This window comes from Lasiosphaeria miniovina, assembly GCF_030549165.1.
Source record: "Lasiosphaeria miniovina strain SMH2392-1A chromosome Unknown B0T26scaffold_3, whole genome shotgun sequence".
NCBI classification, from domain to species: domain Eukaryota; kingdom Fungi; phylum Ascomycota; class Sordariomycetes; order Sordariales; family Lasiosphaeriaceae; genus Lasiosphaeria; species Lasiosphaeria miniovina.
This window is the reverse complement of record NW_026848222.1, coordinates 2,862,685-2,877,022: the sequence shown is the minus strand read 5'-3', so window position 1 is coordinate 2,877,022 and position 14,338 is coordinate 2,862,685. Positions and strand designations below refer to the sequence as shown.

Here is a 14,338-nt window from a genome sequence, read left to right as displayed (position 1 = left end):
GGCTCGATGTGAAACATTCTCCCACAGCTGCTGTGTCTTGGGACATTTGACATTCCGATGTCTGAAAGCCGCCCACCTATAGGTAGTGAGTCACACACGCTGCTAATTACCGAGCCACCACAGAGCAGAGCAGAGTCTGGGAGACCAATAACACACACCCACAAGTCTGTCTCAAGTTTCGGCCTCCTTACGCTCACTTTATAAGAGGTAGGTACCTCCCGGGTATCACAACTACCCTCACAAGTTGCCCATAGACAAAATGACAACCACTCCCCAGGCCCCTCAACATGTCTTCAGTTCCACACCCGGCACCTGGCTGACTGCCCGAGCCCCGGCCAGCCATGCCGGCGGGCACCTCTGAGCTACAATGGTGGGACTACACAATACAATCTAATCTCTGAATATTTTTTGGCCTGGTATTTGAGTAGAATACTCCGTACGCCAGCCAGGAAAACCATTGATAGGTGTTTTGGAGAATTCTTAGGTCTCTAGGATTCTAAAATAGGGATTCTAATAGCTTTTGACTCCCCCAGCGAAAACCCCTTTAGGCGGGCCGTAAGGTATTAAGACCTTTCAATCTTAGAAAGTCCCCTACTAACAAACATTCAGGGACTGGATTGCAGTAGTGAACTCGCAACCAGAGCAGACACGAGGCATAATAGTTTTCGATCGAGGTCTCTATCACGATGGAGAATGAATATAGATACAGCTCAAAGGAGTCAAAGACACAAGCAAATGTTTGGTGTGTGTTGTGTCCAGTGTGCCTGACATTGGGTCCGTCCCACTTTCTCATCTCGAGACTTGAACCTCCTTCTCTCCCCTCGACCCTCCGCTTCCAGACTAGAGGGGTAGAAAAAATGACAGGATACTGAAACAGAAACCTAGTTCCTAGATAGACAAATTCAGCCTAGCCCAGCCCCGCCTAGCTCGATTCAAGGGAAAAACATAATCAAACAAAAGCAACACCTTGAGCTAGCCATCCCGAACGCAAGAGATAACTCGAGGAAAGGAACATCCCTTATGCGGTAGAGAAGCGTAGAGGCACAGAGTGGTGACGCAAATGCAGGAAAGACTCGGACAGGTAAGACGTTATTAAAATACCGGGTGATAAGGCGAGAATATTTTAGTTTCAACGTCCTCACTTTCTTTTCTCCATTTTTTTACCAATCAACACAAGCACCACGGCTAGGAGGGAAAAATTAAGACAAAAGACAATGTTGATGATAATGAACCCCCCTCCCAAAAAAAAATCGAGAATACCGCTCCTAGATAAAAAACGAAAAGAAAAAGGGAAAAACGAGCGAGACCCAAAACCCCCAAAAGTACTACAAGAGTTGAAGAAAAAAGAGGAAACAAGCCTCCCTCGATTACTATATTCTCCCAACCATGCCTTCAGCATGGGGGTTATTGGACCTTGAACTCGCCATCTCGCCGTAACGGCCGCGATGTTGTGTTGTGTCGTAAGCTTGGAGGACGCGCGTCTGCGACTCGTCGGCCTGGGAGAAGGCGTAGCCACGCTGCTTGCGCATGCGCTGCACCTGGCGAACCTTCCGGATGGCCTTTTGGAATTGCTCCATACTATTCCCCAAAGGTCAGCAAAGTAAACATGGATATTGGAGAGGAGAGGCAAAACGTACCGAGGCCTGTAATCCTGGATGTTGTACTTTTGAATCTCCTGCACATGGTGGTACGGCTCGGGCCGCCACAGCCGCTTGCTAAACTTCCAGGTAAAGTCGCGGAATAGGCAGAGGAGGGCGAGGGTAGGCATTTCTATCCAGAAGGTGGCGCTGGTGAAGAGGCGGGGGATGACGCCGTAATATTCTGTTGAAAAGCCCAGCTTGGGTGCCACTGTGCCATAAACCGCCACGAACACGATCCAGATAGCCATGCTGCCTGGGATGGCGATGATGTGGTATTTTGTCCAGTTATTGGTCACGAGCGCCGCCTTGCCGAGCACCGTCAGGAGCACCGCCCCGTACATGGCCGTTCCCCATACCCACTTACCCGCCACCAAGCTGTCGCTCTGCACGCCATCGTTGATCCAAAAGAGGCTGCCGCCGATGTACAGGATGATAGAGTGGTAGACGGCCGTGAGGATCCAGGACGCAAACACCTTGATTTTGAAGAAGGCGTTCGACTGACCTAGATTATAGAGCTGCGGGTACCGATCGAGAAGGCGTGCCGAGACAAACTGGTCGAGGATTCCCAATACGAGTGGCGGGAGTACCGTGTAGAAGACGTTGTAAAACGACAGCGTCCACGACTCGTAGATGACCTCACCAGAGAATACGTTTTGGAAGACATACTACATTATGTTAGAAACCCGGCCTTTCTGACAGATGTACGTGGGTGGAGTTGCACTCACCCAAAACTGCGTAAGGTACAGCGTCATGTTCTTGTAAAAGGAAAACAGAATGGTTTTGCTGACGCGGTGGTAGCTCCACGCGCCATGGACGAGAAGCAGCTTGCGGAGGAAGCGAAACTGGGCAATGGAAACATCGGCACTGCGCGCAGCCTGGAGACCCTCCATGCCGCTGATTCCGATGCCGATATGCGCGGCTTGAATCATGGAGACGTCGTTTGCTCCGTCGCCAATGGCGAGGAGAATCGATTCCTTCTGGTACTTCTTCACCAGCTTGACGACCAGTGCCTTTTGCAGCGGGGAAACGCGGCAGCAGATGACAGCCTTGCACATGATGGCAAGATCAAGGAAGAGCTTCTCGAGGTCCTTTTCGAGAGCAAACGTGAGCGATTTGCCGTCAATGACGAGAGCCAAGGTTTCCATCTCGATAGTGGCTTCGCCCTGGTTCCGGATGGCGTCCATCTTCTTCTGAATGTTATCCCGCGTCGCGGCGGCCGTGTCCTCGTTGACGATGAGAAGCATCATGTCCTCGCTGAGGAGCTTACAGCTCATGCCGATATTGATGGCCGTCTCTTGCCGGTCGCCAGTGAGGACCCAGACTTTTATGCCCGCCTCCTGCAGTGTGTGAATAGTCTCGGGCACGCCGTCTTGCAGCCGATCCTCAATAGCAGTCGCCCCCAATAGGTAGAAATCGCGCTCAATAAGCTCGGCAGCCTTGTCCAGCTCTTCGGCGCGGTTTCCGCTGACGGTGGTCTGAGCCTTGTCGTACACCTGGTACCATTCCTGGAACTCGTGCTCTGGAACCTCACGCATGGCGAGGCAGAGTGTTCGTAGACCCTCGGACGCATACTCTTCGAGATGACGCAGGGTGACATCGACATGCGGGTTGTCGTCGTTCAGCCGCTCCAGAATAACGGTGTCCGCACCCTTGCAATAGCACCGCACCTTTCCATCAGGGCAGCGGTAGATGGTCGACATACGCTTGCGGGTCGAGTTGAACTCGCATACAGCTAGCAGCTCAAACTCGAGTGACTTGCCGTCGACTTCGATAAGCACAGATCGCGGCTTGCGTGCCGAGAACTTGTGGCCAAGGATCAGGGCGCCTTCGACTAGCGCCCCCTCGTCGGGAGATGCTGCCTGATACTTGATGTTTCCCTCTTCGTCTCTCTCTGGGATAACAGTGTGGCATGTTGAGAGCAAGGTCAAGAAGTGATCAATGGCTTGCGCAGATGCGTGCGTCTTGCGGTTTTCCCGGAGCTGCTTGAAGTCGTGGATTCCAACCTCGACTCCGTCCTCGATTGTCGGCACACGGTCCTCGGGGACTGTTTCAGAGTACATGATGCCGGCAATTGAGCATTGCTTGAACTCCATCATGTTGCATGTCAGTGTGCCCGTCTTGTCCGAAAAAACGTACTCCACCATACCCAACTCTTCGACTAAACTCGAGGTCCGGCAGTTCGCAGGTGTGTCGTTGACGTCGTAGTATATATCCATGTCGTCGTTGATCAATATTCCGTGCCAGTACTTGACCATTTCGAGAGTGACAAACAGCGAAATAGGGACCAGGGAAGAGAATAGAACCCAGAACGTGACCATGTCTTTGATGAAGACGCGGGCAACTTCAGAGGGACTACCGATGGGGTCCAGGAAGAGATAGGTGAGCGAATTTCCGTCAACCCTCCGCATGATGAGGTCGCCAACAGTTGAGATAACGCTCAGTCCCAGGAGAATGCCAACTAGGGCCAGAACGAGCATGTTGAGTTGCCTTTCCACCTTTGTCCGCTTAATGGGCGCCGCCGTGGCGTTTCGCATCAGCTTCGTCTCGTGGCCCGTGAAGACGACGACGCCGTGGATCCAGGGCGTGTTTCGCAGCGTGGCACCTCGTAGAAGTAGCTGCTCGGGGTTTATCGACAGCTCCTTCTCTCCGCCGCCGGCTTGCATAGTCAGGGTAGCCTCGTACGTGTACAGGCTGCTGTTGGGCTGTTCGGAGCGGATCCTGCCCCCCAGTCGGCTCAGCTCGCTCGAACTCACCATGGTTACCGTCTCGGGTAGGCCTTGCTTGATCTTGAGATTTGTTTCTCCGTCGAGGTTTGCAGTCTCAATGTAACACAGACCCTCGGGCTCGGAACTCGCCAGAAGGACCAGGTCGGCCGGGAACGGCTCCTCCGACTCGACGCGCACAATGTCTCCGACAGAAACGTTGATCCATTTCGTTTCCTCAAACGTCGAGCCCCTCAGAACACGGGCCTTGGACATGTTGAGGGCCTTGTCGGCCTGCTTCCGGCGGTAGTCCTCGACCAATTCCTTACCCGCCGACACCATGAGCACAACGATAAGGGGTCCGATGGTGGTGTATCTGTTTGTGGGCGAGAGGCCGGGAATCTGCTGCAGGCCGGCCGTGAATAGAAAGAATATGTTGGCGAACTTTGAGAACTGCTCTAACAGAAACTTGGGCATAAAGGTAGCGACGTTGTACTTGGCCGTGGATACGTGGTTGTCGACGTACTTGTTGGCCATGTTGGCAGGCGGGTTGTTGAGGTGGATGATGCGAGGCCCCAAGGTCGAGGGATCAGGCTTCCCGCGCCCGAAGCCGAACTTGAAGTTGCCCATATCGAACTTCTTCTTCGGCTTGGAGGCCGTCGGCGGCGTTTCTAGCCTGTCCGAGTCTGTGCGGCCGGCGGCGCGCGGCTCCCTCAATGGCAGGTCCATTTCCGAGTAGCCCTGGCCCATGCCGAGCTTGTGCTTGATGCGGCCGAAAACACCACCGCCCAAGGCGAGAACGCTGTTACGATTCCGCGCGTCCCTCACAGCCGAGGCGCCGCCGGGCGGCAGAGGGCCGCCCTGCTGATAGTATGAACCGCCGTCATCCGGATATTCGTCAGAGTCGTCGGCGTATCTCTGGTAGTTGCCCAGATCCGATGTCTGGCTGTATTGCCTGTCGGCATCGGTCAGGTAGGGCGCGGTGGGAGGACGGGGTGTGGAGCCCGAGGGGCCGGCCTGCGGCGGGCGTGCCGACGAGGCATGTGGTATTGGTATTGTTGATGTTGAATGGTCGGCACCGATGAAATCGTCGTACGAGACCGAGGGGCGGGGCTGCGCCGCGTCGTGGTCGAAGCCGTAAGCGAGGAGGTCATCGTCGTTGAGCGTCGACCGTTGGCCGCCGCTGTACGCGGGCTGTTCATTTTCTAGGTCGAGAAGCAAGTCGTTCCGGGAAGTCGGCAAGGCCCCGGGAGGCGGCGGGCGTGCGGCCATGCCGGAGAATTCAAGCGGCTGACCGGTCAGGGTCGCGCGGCGTGTTGAGCAAGCAGCAGCAGCAGCAACACAAGAGACAAATCAAGACGATGGCCGGAGCATTGAGGATTGATGCGGCCGGGGTGGGAAAAGGCAGTCGAAGCGTATATCCTCGAGCGGGTGTTTTGCGTTGCGATTTGTCGATGAGCGGCCTTTCAGTGCTGTCGGGGTCAGCAAGCTGAGACGGGGCGTCGTTCGAGAATCGAGAATTGCGATGGCGATGCCACGCTCGTTTTCCTGGCACAGCCTCCTTTTGGTGCAGGATGCCAGGGGAGTCGTCGGGTTCGTCAGCCGCAGCCGCCGTCCGCGCAGGTCTGCACCTCCACCTTCGGTACCTAATAACTGGGCGGGCGCGCTGTCAGTGGAGATGGAATCGGTGGAGTGCACGGATGCCGTTTGGTCCTGCGCCGCGCATCTCCTACAAAATGACAAACACGAAAGACAGGTCAGCAACAACGACGAAAGATCAGACCGACAGGAAGCCCCTGAATGCGACAAGTGCGTTCGTGTCTGATGTGTGTGAAAATTGCGATGAGGCTCTCTCGACTCAGGGGGGACGACGGCGCACCGGGAAGTAAACTAGCATGTATCCAGGTATCTTTTCTTTGAATCGGGGGCACTAGTGCGAACCTGACAGGAGGAAATGGAGGGCCCCCGTTACACTGTTAGGGACCGTCATGGCGCTGAGAGGTGCCCGTGCTTGGCGGGTCGCTTGCCGCAGAGGCCGCGTTGCTATGAATAACCAAGTGTTTCGGAGAGCATTTAGCCAATCACTTCTCGCCTGAGGCTCAGATCAGGGTGCTCTGCCTCGCCTGAAGGAGGCTGGAGCTGCAGCGCCCAACTATTAGAGTGGGGCATTGGGGTGCCCTTTCTAGAAGGTAAGAAGAACCCGAAGTCACGTTCACAGTGGCAACAAGCCTCGTCCATTATCGTATAATCCCGCGGGTCGTATCGTCGTAATCGCAATAGTGGTCATCGCCCAACCTCATCTTGGTAGATTCGCATCGGCAACTCGTCAGAAATCAAGCTCTATACCGACGACGCATCTTTAATTTGACATTTGCCTACTCAGAACCCGGGCAGTTTGCTATCATGGTCTGCGGCAAGTGTGCAAAGCTGGCCAAGACCACGCTCGCCACACCTGGCGTCAAAAAGAAGAGCGAGATGTACTACGGCTCTCCGGCATCCTCATCGGCGTCGGCGTCGAGCAACAAGAAGACTTCGGCCACTCTGGGCCAGTCTGGCGTCTCAAAAGTCAGTACCCCATATAAATCTCACGGCGAATCAAGGCCCAACACAACCTACTGACGTCTCCACAGAGCAAGCTGCTGTCCAAAGCCGCAAAGAACCCCTTGGCGCAATATTCAAGGTGTGTACTGCACATACATATATGTTGTCGCGTAGCATGTCTCAGCCTCGCAGGCTAGCAAGGCGAAATTGACATAACCCCCCCCCCGTCAGTGCTCGTAGTCGGTGCTGACCAGGATTCAATAGTTCATGTGGGCGCTGCAAGACCAAGATCTCGCAGGGATACACATACTGCCATACATGTGCCTATCGTGATAACTGTGAGTCTCTATCCCATCTTACTCAGTATGACATGAGAGCGTGCGAACCGGTCGGTGTCTGGTGCTGACAGCAGAATACTGTAGCTTGCACCATGTGCGGCAAGTCAAATTCCAAGGGAAAGTCGTCGGCGGTGCCTTTTGTCTCTGGGCAAAAGTTCTCGCTCAAGTGAGATTCTCATCACGTACTACTGTACTACAGCTCAACGCGCCGAGGCCGAGCTGAACAGCTCAGAAAGGCGCCATTTATTACCATAGCCGTCTTGTCTCTCTCTATACTTGATATGGCGCAGTTTACGCAGGAATATCAGCGGCAAGCCGCGAGCTGTACCCTTCACTCATCGCCAGGCAGCGTCTGCTTTGCTGGTCGCCACGATCTGAGCAAGATCCCGAGGAGATTTCACATAATAGACACTCATACAGCACTCGGTCGCTATCGTTTATGCCTCGACCACGGTACGGCGGCGATGGCTTGGCTGAGCACAGCGGGCTTTCTTCTCACTCTGGGAGCTCTTGATGCCAGATAGACTAGCAATCCAGGCAAAGATGTTGGGTCTTGCCGTGTCAAATAGTACGAGATGTTACTTGTTTCACCAAATGCACAGGGAATGGTCATTTTGGGACTGGCCGACGGCATGTACAATTTATATTAGGAAGAGCAGGCTGTTTTAGGGGCAAGCAAACAGTGACGCCCTCGTGTACAATTAGCTCACTCAATACGAAAAGAGACGGCGTCAATTGCAACCAAGTAATACACAGTCTCGTTAAATTGACGCCTTCGGCCCTTTGTCGGCCTTCAACACATCGGCCAGGAACTTGCCAATGTGCCCATTGACCTCTTGCGGTGCCTCCCATAGAGCCCAGTGGTTGGTATTGACTTCTTCCTTGACCAGACTGTCGAAAAATCGGTCCATGCCCGCCGCCATGGCCGGCGGCAGCGCCTTGTCCTTGGACGCAACAATAAGCAGGGACGGTGCGCTAATGCGCGACCGATTCTGCTCAACAAGCTCTTGCTCCTCCTCGAAGTTCACCCTGGAGTTGCGGTACCAGTTGAGCGGCCCATGCAGGCCGTGGCGGCTGTACTCGTCGACGTAAAAGTCCATCTCGGCCGCGCTCAGCAGCGGGCTCGGGCCAATCTTGTCGAGGTTCTCAAACATGACGCCGACCTCGGTGCTGAAGCCGAACTCGTCGTTGGGCCCGCGCCCGCCGAATAGGCTGGACAGAAACCGGCGCAGCTTCTCGGGCCCGACGACGTCCGCCTCGACGTCGGGGCCCGCGAGCTGCAGCTGGTACCGGAAGTTGGGCAGCAGCGTCTCCACTAGCACCTCGCGCGGCACCCACGTCTTGAGCGGCTGCCAGTACGGCGTGCACACGGAAAAGACGGCACAGGTCAGCTCGGGCCGCCACAGCGCGAACCGCCACACGACTGCGCCGCCCCAGTCGTGCCCGCCCAGTACGACCGGCTGCCTGGGCCCGGCCACGTGCGCCGCCAGCACCGCGAGGTCCTCGACGACGCTCTTGTACGAGTACGGCTCGATGGGTTCGGGCGCGTCGGTGCGGCCGTAGCCCAGCATGTCCGGCACCACGACGCGCAGCCCCAGCGCCTGCAGGAACGGCACCTGGTATCGCCACCCAAACGCCAGGTCGGGCCAGCCGTGCACGAGCACGACCGTGGTGGTGGTGCTGCTCACGCCGCCCGCCGGGTTGCCGAGCAGGTAGTGGTACGTCTTGCCGCGGACCAGCAGCGTGTCTGTGACAGGAGGTTAGCAGGTGCTGCAGCAGCCTAGAGCGAGGGGGGGGGCTTGCGATGCTCTACACGGCTGTCGTCCGGGGTGAGCTTGCCCGGGGCAGCGGCTGCTTCGCCCGCCATGGCTCTACACAAGTCTTGATAGGTTGGATTGATACGGAGTCGGTGGGTGGTTTAAGCGCCTCGTGAATGAAGTTTAAGCCGACGATATCCTAATTGTAATACACACGGTAGGTTTGGGAGGGGAGAGGAACGAGTGGGGAAAAGAAAGGGAAAGTTGAAGGAAGGGTTGGCAACATATATAGAGCGTCAGGCGTCTCACTCTCGAGTAGCCAGGAAGGAGTAAGATTGGAAGACAAGATATTGCACTTGACGATCGTTGTAACCCGCGAGGGATGAAAGTGCGCCAGTGCCGGACTGGCGATTGAGATTGAAAGGAAGTGCATTGCGAGCTGTTGTTGCATCGCGGGATGCGCCGGCCCACTCCGCTCTTCCCCGCACCATTATCGTGTTAACTCTTCACTCACACAATGGGACTGGATTGGACCAGATGACATTTCTCTGGGCAATAGTAATCGCCTTGCTGGGTTTGTCAGAGTCCGGAGCCTGCGTCGGATTTAATTATTCATCTGGTCTGAGTTGTCTTTTCGTTTCCTAGGGATTTGATCCGGGGATTTTGTTTTTGAAAGGCCCGAGACCGCGCCTCTTATACTTCCTCCACCGGCATGCTAAGATGCTGTCTCCAAAGGGTAACTAAAGTATTCGTTTCAAACTGGCTAACCTCATGGCGGGTGTACTGTATTGAGGCCCGGAGTGCGAAATAATTAACAAGTAATAATTCTGAAGTGGTGAAAGAACTGAAGTAAAGAGAATATGTACTGGTACCAAGTGACGGAACTTGGATGGGTTTCTAAGAGACTCACTGCCTCTGTTTCATTCGTGAATCATCAAAAGTTGTCGTGTCAGTAGCGAGGGATCCCAAACCTGAAGACGGCGTACCTGTAGGAAGTCGGAGGTTTCTTGTCTTGGGATAGTAAGGGGGGGGCATAGTTGGACACGAAGGTCTTCGTAAAAGACACGGCCACCATTGCCGACCTTTTGAATCATCGTCGTCCAGACCACTGAAGCCGGCGAGGAATACAACTAGCTAGGTAGGTGAGAGAAAAATTGCGGCATCTCTACGTTGAATCCAATAGAATCTAACAAAGCTGGTTTGCGATTATGGTGAAGTTGAACGGCTAAACGACGATACGGTAATCCACAAAAAAAAACTTTCTTTTGATTAGTAGCAGCATCGAAATTAACAAGTTTGATTTACGGTTGACAGGGATTTGTTAAGAGTCCTAATTAGTTGATTCGGAACCAACTTTCATATATCCTCGGGCTTTAGTTTGTCGTTTCCAAACGTATGCCGCTCGGGGGGAGGCCCCAAGCCGGGGCCTCTCAGATCCCAGATGGCCGCATACTGACAGCGATAGGTCTGTACAGATGTGGCCAGGATCAAGTGATTTCAAAGGCTCGAGAGCCAGCTTTCCGTGCATCGCGAAGAAAGTGCCGAGATATTGTGCCGACGTTTCATTCTCCTAGCTCAATCTGAGAGACCATTGAGATAGCACGAGCACAAGTAATTTCGAGCCGCTGTGGCGCAAGAATACGGACACGAAAGGTCTTCGAAAGTTGTAGCTGCTGGTCACGTACCTAACCTTAGATAGGGGGAGTCGCTACCGATGCTTATGTGCGCTCGAAAATTACTCTATATATTGAAAAACATGAAGAACATCCAAAGGGCTGAGCTATTAAATACTTCGTAAGATCTGCCCTGGGCATGGGGTTAAAAGGCATCAACGGTGTCTTTATATTTGCGAGTGTGGTTCTGACATTTGTTTGACTTCTTTGCAGTACCGCGGCAAATGCCTGTGTTAACCTTTAATGTGTACGTGGTGATAGGTATGAGCTATTTCACTTCCGTGATAAATCTAATTGTGGGAGTCCCTCATTGCAGCAGACGAAATATACGATACTCTCCAAAGTCTCCATGCTTGATTCCAACCATACTTATTCAGATTGACACAGCCCTTCCCCATTTCATTGCCTTACTCTTGGGAAGTTCCGCGCCGTTCATCACTAATTAACCAGCCCGAGAAAGTCAGGTAGCCGAACAGGGACTTGTTAAGAGCCAAGCAGCCATCACTAAGACAGCGAGCTTCGTTAAATGGTGAGAGGTGATAGGCAGCAATTCATCACCGAACGACATCATACGTCAAGGCACTCAAGTATGCATAATATGTATGTATGATATGTATAGACCAGTTGTAGCAGTCGAACTGACATCCAATCCCAGACGCCGCAATGCTGGCATGATATGATAGCACATATATACAAGCAAATCTCAAAACCCGGTCCGCGCCATGCCGTTCTAAACAGGCTTCCTTTTGTGTTATCCGATCCTCTATCTACTACCGTGGACACGCCATGGGACAAAGAATAAACAAGAAAATACATCCGAATGCAGGGCGGATCGCCCGTGCAGGAGATCGCCGTCAAGCGGCAGATCGCACATGCGGAACACTGTCATATAGCACATTGCCGCAAGCAGAACATCACGTCAAATCCGATTGCCGCCCATGTAGAGCGAGGGAAAAAGGGCATATTGGTTGCTAAGACTCGAAGTTCTCGAGCGCTGACGCCTCGCAATGATTGACTCCTTGGACCTGTGGGTAGAGTGCTTGGACAGGGCCAGTCTGACCAGGTTCGAGTCGCTGCTGCTGGCGAGAGGCAGGTGTGCAATCTCGTCGTCGGACTCGGCAAGCGTGGGCATGGGAACTTGCCAGGAAGACTCGGACGACGGGAAACGATGGAGAGTTTCTGAGCTCTGCATACCAGTCTGGGAAGATGGTCGCGAAAGGTCAGAGGCAGAAGCACGAGAGAGATAAGACGTATCGTGATAGTCATAGGTGGCATCAGAAGCTTCGCGGTAGTCGGCCGGGATGAGGAGTGAAGGTGAGAGAGTGAAGCCATGAGACTCTCTGAAGCTGCCCTCGGACGAGGTGCGGGCAAGTTTGACAATAGGCAAGGAAAAGTTTGACGCCCTTGGGTTGGGCAGGATTGGAGTGATGGCTTCGTGTGCCGTCGCCGAAAGCTGACTGACAGGGCTCAGATCTGGGACGTCAAAGCAACCCGGGCTGAGAGTGGCTGGCGAGACGCGGCGGGTTCCATCAGGGAGGGGCGTCCCTGCCAGGGTATCGCAATCGCAATCGCGATTTAGGTCTAGCGAGGGACGTTCCCAGGCATAGTCGCAGTCGGCCTCGGCAGCGTGCTCGTAGCAGTAGTCGATGTCGTCCTCCCAGCTATCATGAGATATCTGAGACGGATTGGAGTCGTTCAGACCGACCTTGAGAGCACGTTGGGCCGTAAATAGGTCGAGGCGGCCCAGAGTGTCGGAGGCTCCGCTAGACCGGCGGCGGGAGCCGTCGTCATGGCGCAGCGATAGGGCCTTGAGCACGGGAACGGACTGACTGGCGCGCAGCGACCTATTGCTTACCACGCTGGCTCGAGATGGGCGCGACATGCCCGTTTCGTCCTCCTCAGGAACGTCGGGCAGCGGGGCGTCGGCTGGGAGGGGCCAATTGAGGTCGTCGGATTTGGGGGCCGCATCCTCGGGGATGGCATCCATGTCAAGGGCCGGGGTGTAGCTTTGAGCCGGAGGGGAGAGGGCCGGGGCATAGGGCTGGGGATGACGGAAGGGAGTGGTGGTGCTCTGGTCGAGAGAAGAAGCCAGAGAGTCCCGGCGAAGCGACATTCGGCTGGAGACGCGTGGCGGCGGAGTGGGAGGCGCAGCTCCAAATGACTGCTGGATTGGTGACCTGGGAGGGCGCGGGGGCGGCTTGTTCAACTGCTCGTGAGACCGCGTGTGCTTGAGGACACGGCGCGGGGCCGGAATCTCTTCGGGCAGGGGAAGTTCTTCGGACGAAAAGTCGGCAAAGTGAAGGGGGTCCTGGGGACGGGCCGAAGACAGGGCTGAGCGGCCGGCACGGTCCTTCTGACTATGTGCCATGTGCTGGAAGTTATACGGCTCGGATATCACGAGCTTGCGTTGGGCCGACTCGCTGTGGGTAGCGGCGCGGCGGCGGCTAAAGAAGGATGGGATGACCGAGTCCCTGACGGACAAAGACGTGGGTAGAGGCGGCAGATCCCGTGAGAGGTCGGCCGAGTTTAGTGACGTTTCTGACGAGCTCTGGGGGTTGCTCTCAGCTCTGTGTTTGGACCGACGGCTGAAAAGAGTCTTGCCAAAGATCTGAACACTCTCGGGACGCTCGCGCGGCTGCATGCTACTGGCTGTCGACCTCCCGGACGACTTCCTTGAGAGTGGCAGGCTCTCGGCTGGCGTGTCCCACGATGGCCTGTCGGCCGAGGTGAGAGAGCGCAGCGAAGACGAACCCGATGACGAGGTCTGGCTGTGGTGCCGGTCTCCGCTGGACGGGGCCCGCATGACCTGCTTGTTGAGGGCGCGAATGCTCTCTGGTGACGGCGGGCCGTCCATGGCGGGCTGCAGGAGACGGGCAATGGCCTCGTCGTGCCGGGCCATATCGGGCTCGGACTCAAGGGCTACAGGCTGGACGGCCGCGGCCGGCTCGGTGCCAAAGAATTTGGGCTTTTTTTCGCTCCTCCGCCACGGACGCCTCTCGACCGAGTGCACGGGCGTGTTGGAAACTGCCCAAATATTCATGGCGGCTGCTTTTGTCGTCGTCGTCGCTGACAATTTCTACTGGTAGTTTCCAGGATGGCTATGCAGGCAAGCAGCCAGCCAGCACTGATAGAGAGTGTGGAGTGCCTCCTCTCCTTGGTTCGCCTTGCTTTCGGCCTGTCGTGTCGGGGTAGTGTCGGGTCGGGCCGCGGGTCGTATACGTCGTCGTGCCGTCGTGTATCGTAATGAGCGTATCGGGTCGTGAGTGCGTGTCCTGTGCGTCGTGGGTGTCAGGTCAGGCAGGTCAGTCAGGCCGTGATAATAAAGATTCAAACAACAAACAACACAGCCAAGCCTTTAAATCCAGGCAGGTGCTTGTGCCGTTGGCGTCGGCGGGACGCGTCGAATTGCAAAACAATGCAATGCTAGCACTCAGTCGACAGCCAGCAAAACGCAATGGGTTGTTCCCAAAACCAGAACCAGACACAGCAGGTTTGTGGGGGGGGGGAGAACGGGTTCCGGGGTCCTATATATTGCTCGCGAGAATCATTTCTCTCCCGGGGCCTTTGCAATGCGCGTGGGTCCATCCGCCCAATGGCGTGGGTGCCGTCCGACTCTCGTGCATCCTAGCTTGCTTTGGGGCGCAGGGGTCCCCAACTCTGAAGATTTTTAGTCGGGCCCGCACCCTA

At 55.3% G+C, this 14,338-nt stretch overlaps 4 protein-coding genes across 4 annotated transcripts; 1 reads left to right on the top strand and 3 right to left on the bottom strand.

Annotated features, from left to right (window-relative positions):
• Positions 1-1,370: 1,370 nt before the first annotated feature.
• On the bottom strand, positions 1,371-5,614 carry B0T26DRAFT_642980 (uncharacterized protein; the record flags this gene model as incomplete). The annotated part of the gene is made up of 3 exons (XM_060437496.1): positions 1,371-1,578; positions 1,638-2,305; positions 2,366-5,614. The coding sequence occupies 3 exons, from the start codon at positions 5,612-5,614 to the stop codon at positions 1,371-1,373; spliced, it is 4,125 nt and encodes a 1,374-aa protein (XP_060298381.1).
• Positions 5,615-6,745: 1,131 nt separating this feature from the next.
• B0T26DRAFT_674152 (microtubule-associated protein CRIPT-domain-containing protein) lies at positions 6,746-7,391 on the top strand (the record flags this gene model as incomplete). The annotated part of the gene is made up of 4 exons (XM_060439684.1): positions 6,746-6,907; positions 6,973-7,022; positions 7,148-7,221; positions 7,306-7,391. The coding sequence occupies 4 exons, from the start codon at positions 6,746-6,748 to the stop codon at positions 7,389-7,391; spliced, it is 372 nt and encodes a 123-aa protein (XP_060298380.1).
• A 591-nt stretch (positions 7,392-7,982) lies between these two features.
• Positions 7,983-9,088, bottom strand: B0T26DRAFT_739682 (Alpha/Beta hydrolase protein; the record flags this gene model as incomplete). Its single annotated transcript, XM_060443744.1, has 2 exons — positions 7,983-8,968; positions 9,037-9,088. 2 exons carry the CDS (start codon positions 9,086-9,088, stop codon positions 7,983-7,985), a joined length of 1,038 nt encoding a protein of 345 aa, XP_060298379.1.
• A 2,162-nt stretch (positions 9,089-11,250) lies between these two features.
• B0T26DRAFT_702743 (uncharacterized protein) lies at positions 11,251-14,182 on the bottom strand. Its single transcript, XM_060441640.1, has one exon. It carries the CDS (start codon positions 13,689-13,691, stop codon positions 11,571-11,573), a length of 2,121 nt encoding a protein of 706 aa, XP_060298378.1. The 5' UTR covers positions 13,692-14,182; the 3' UTR covers positions 11,251-11,570.
• Between the last annotated feature and the right edge of the window lie 156 nt (positions 14,183-14,338).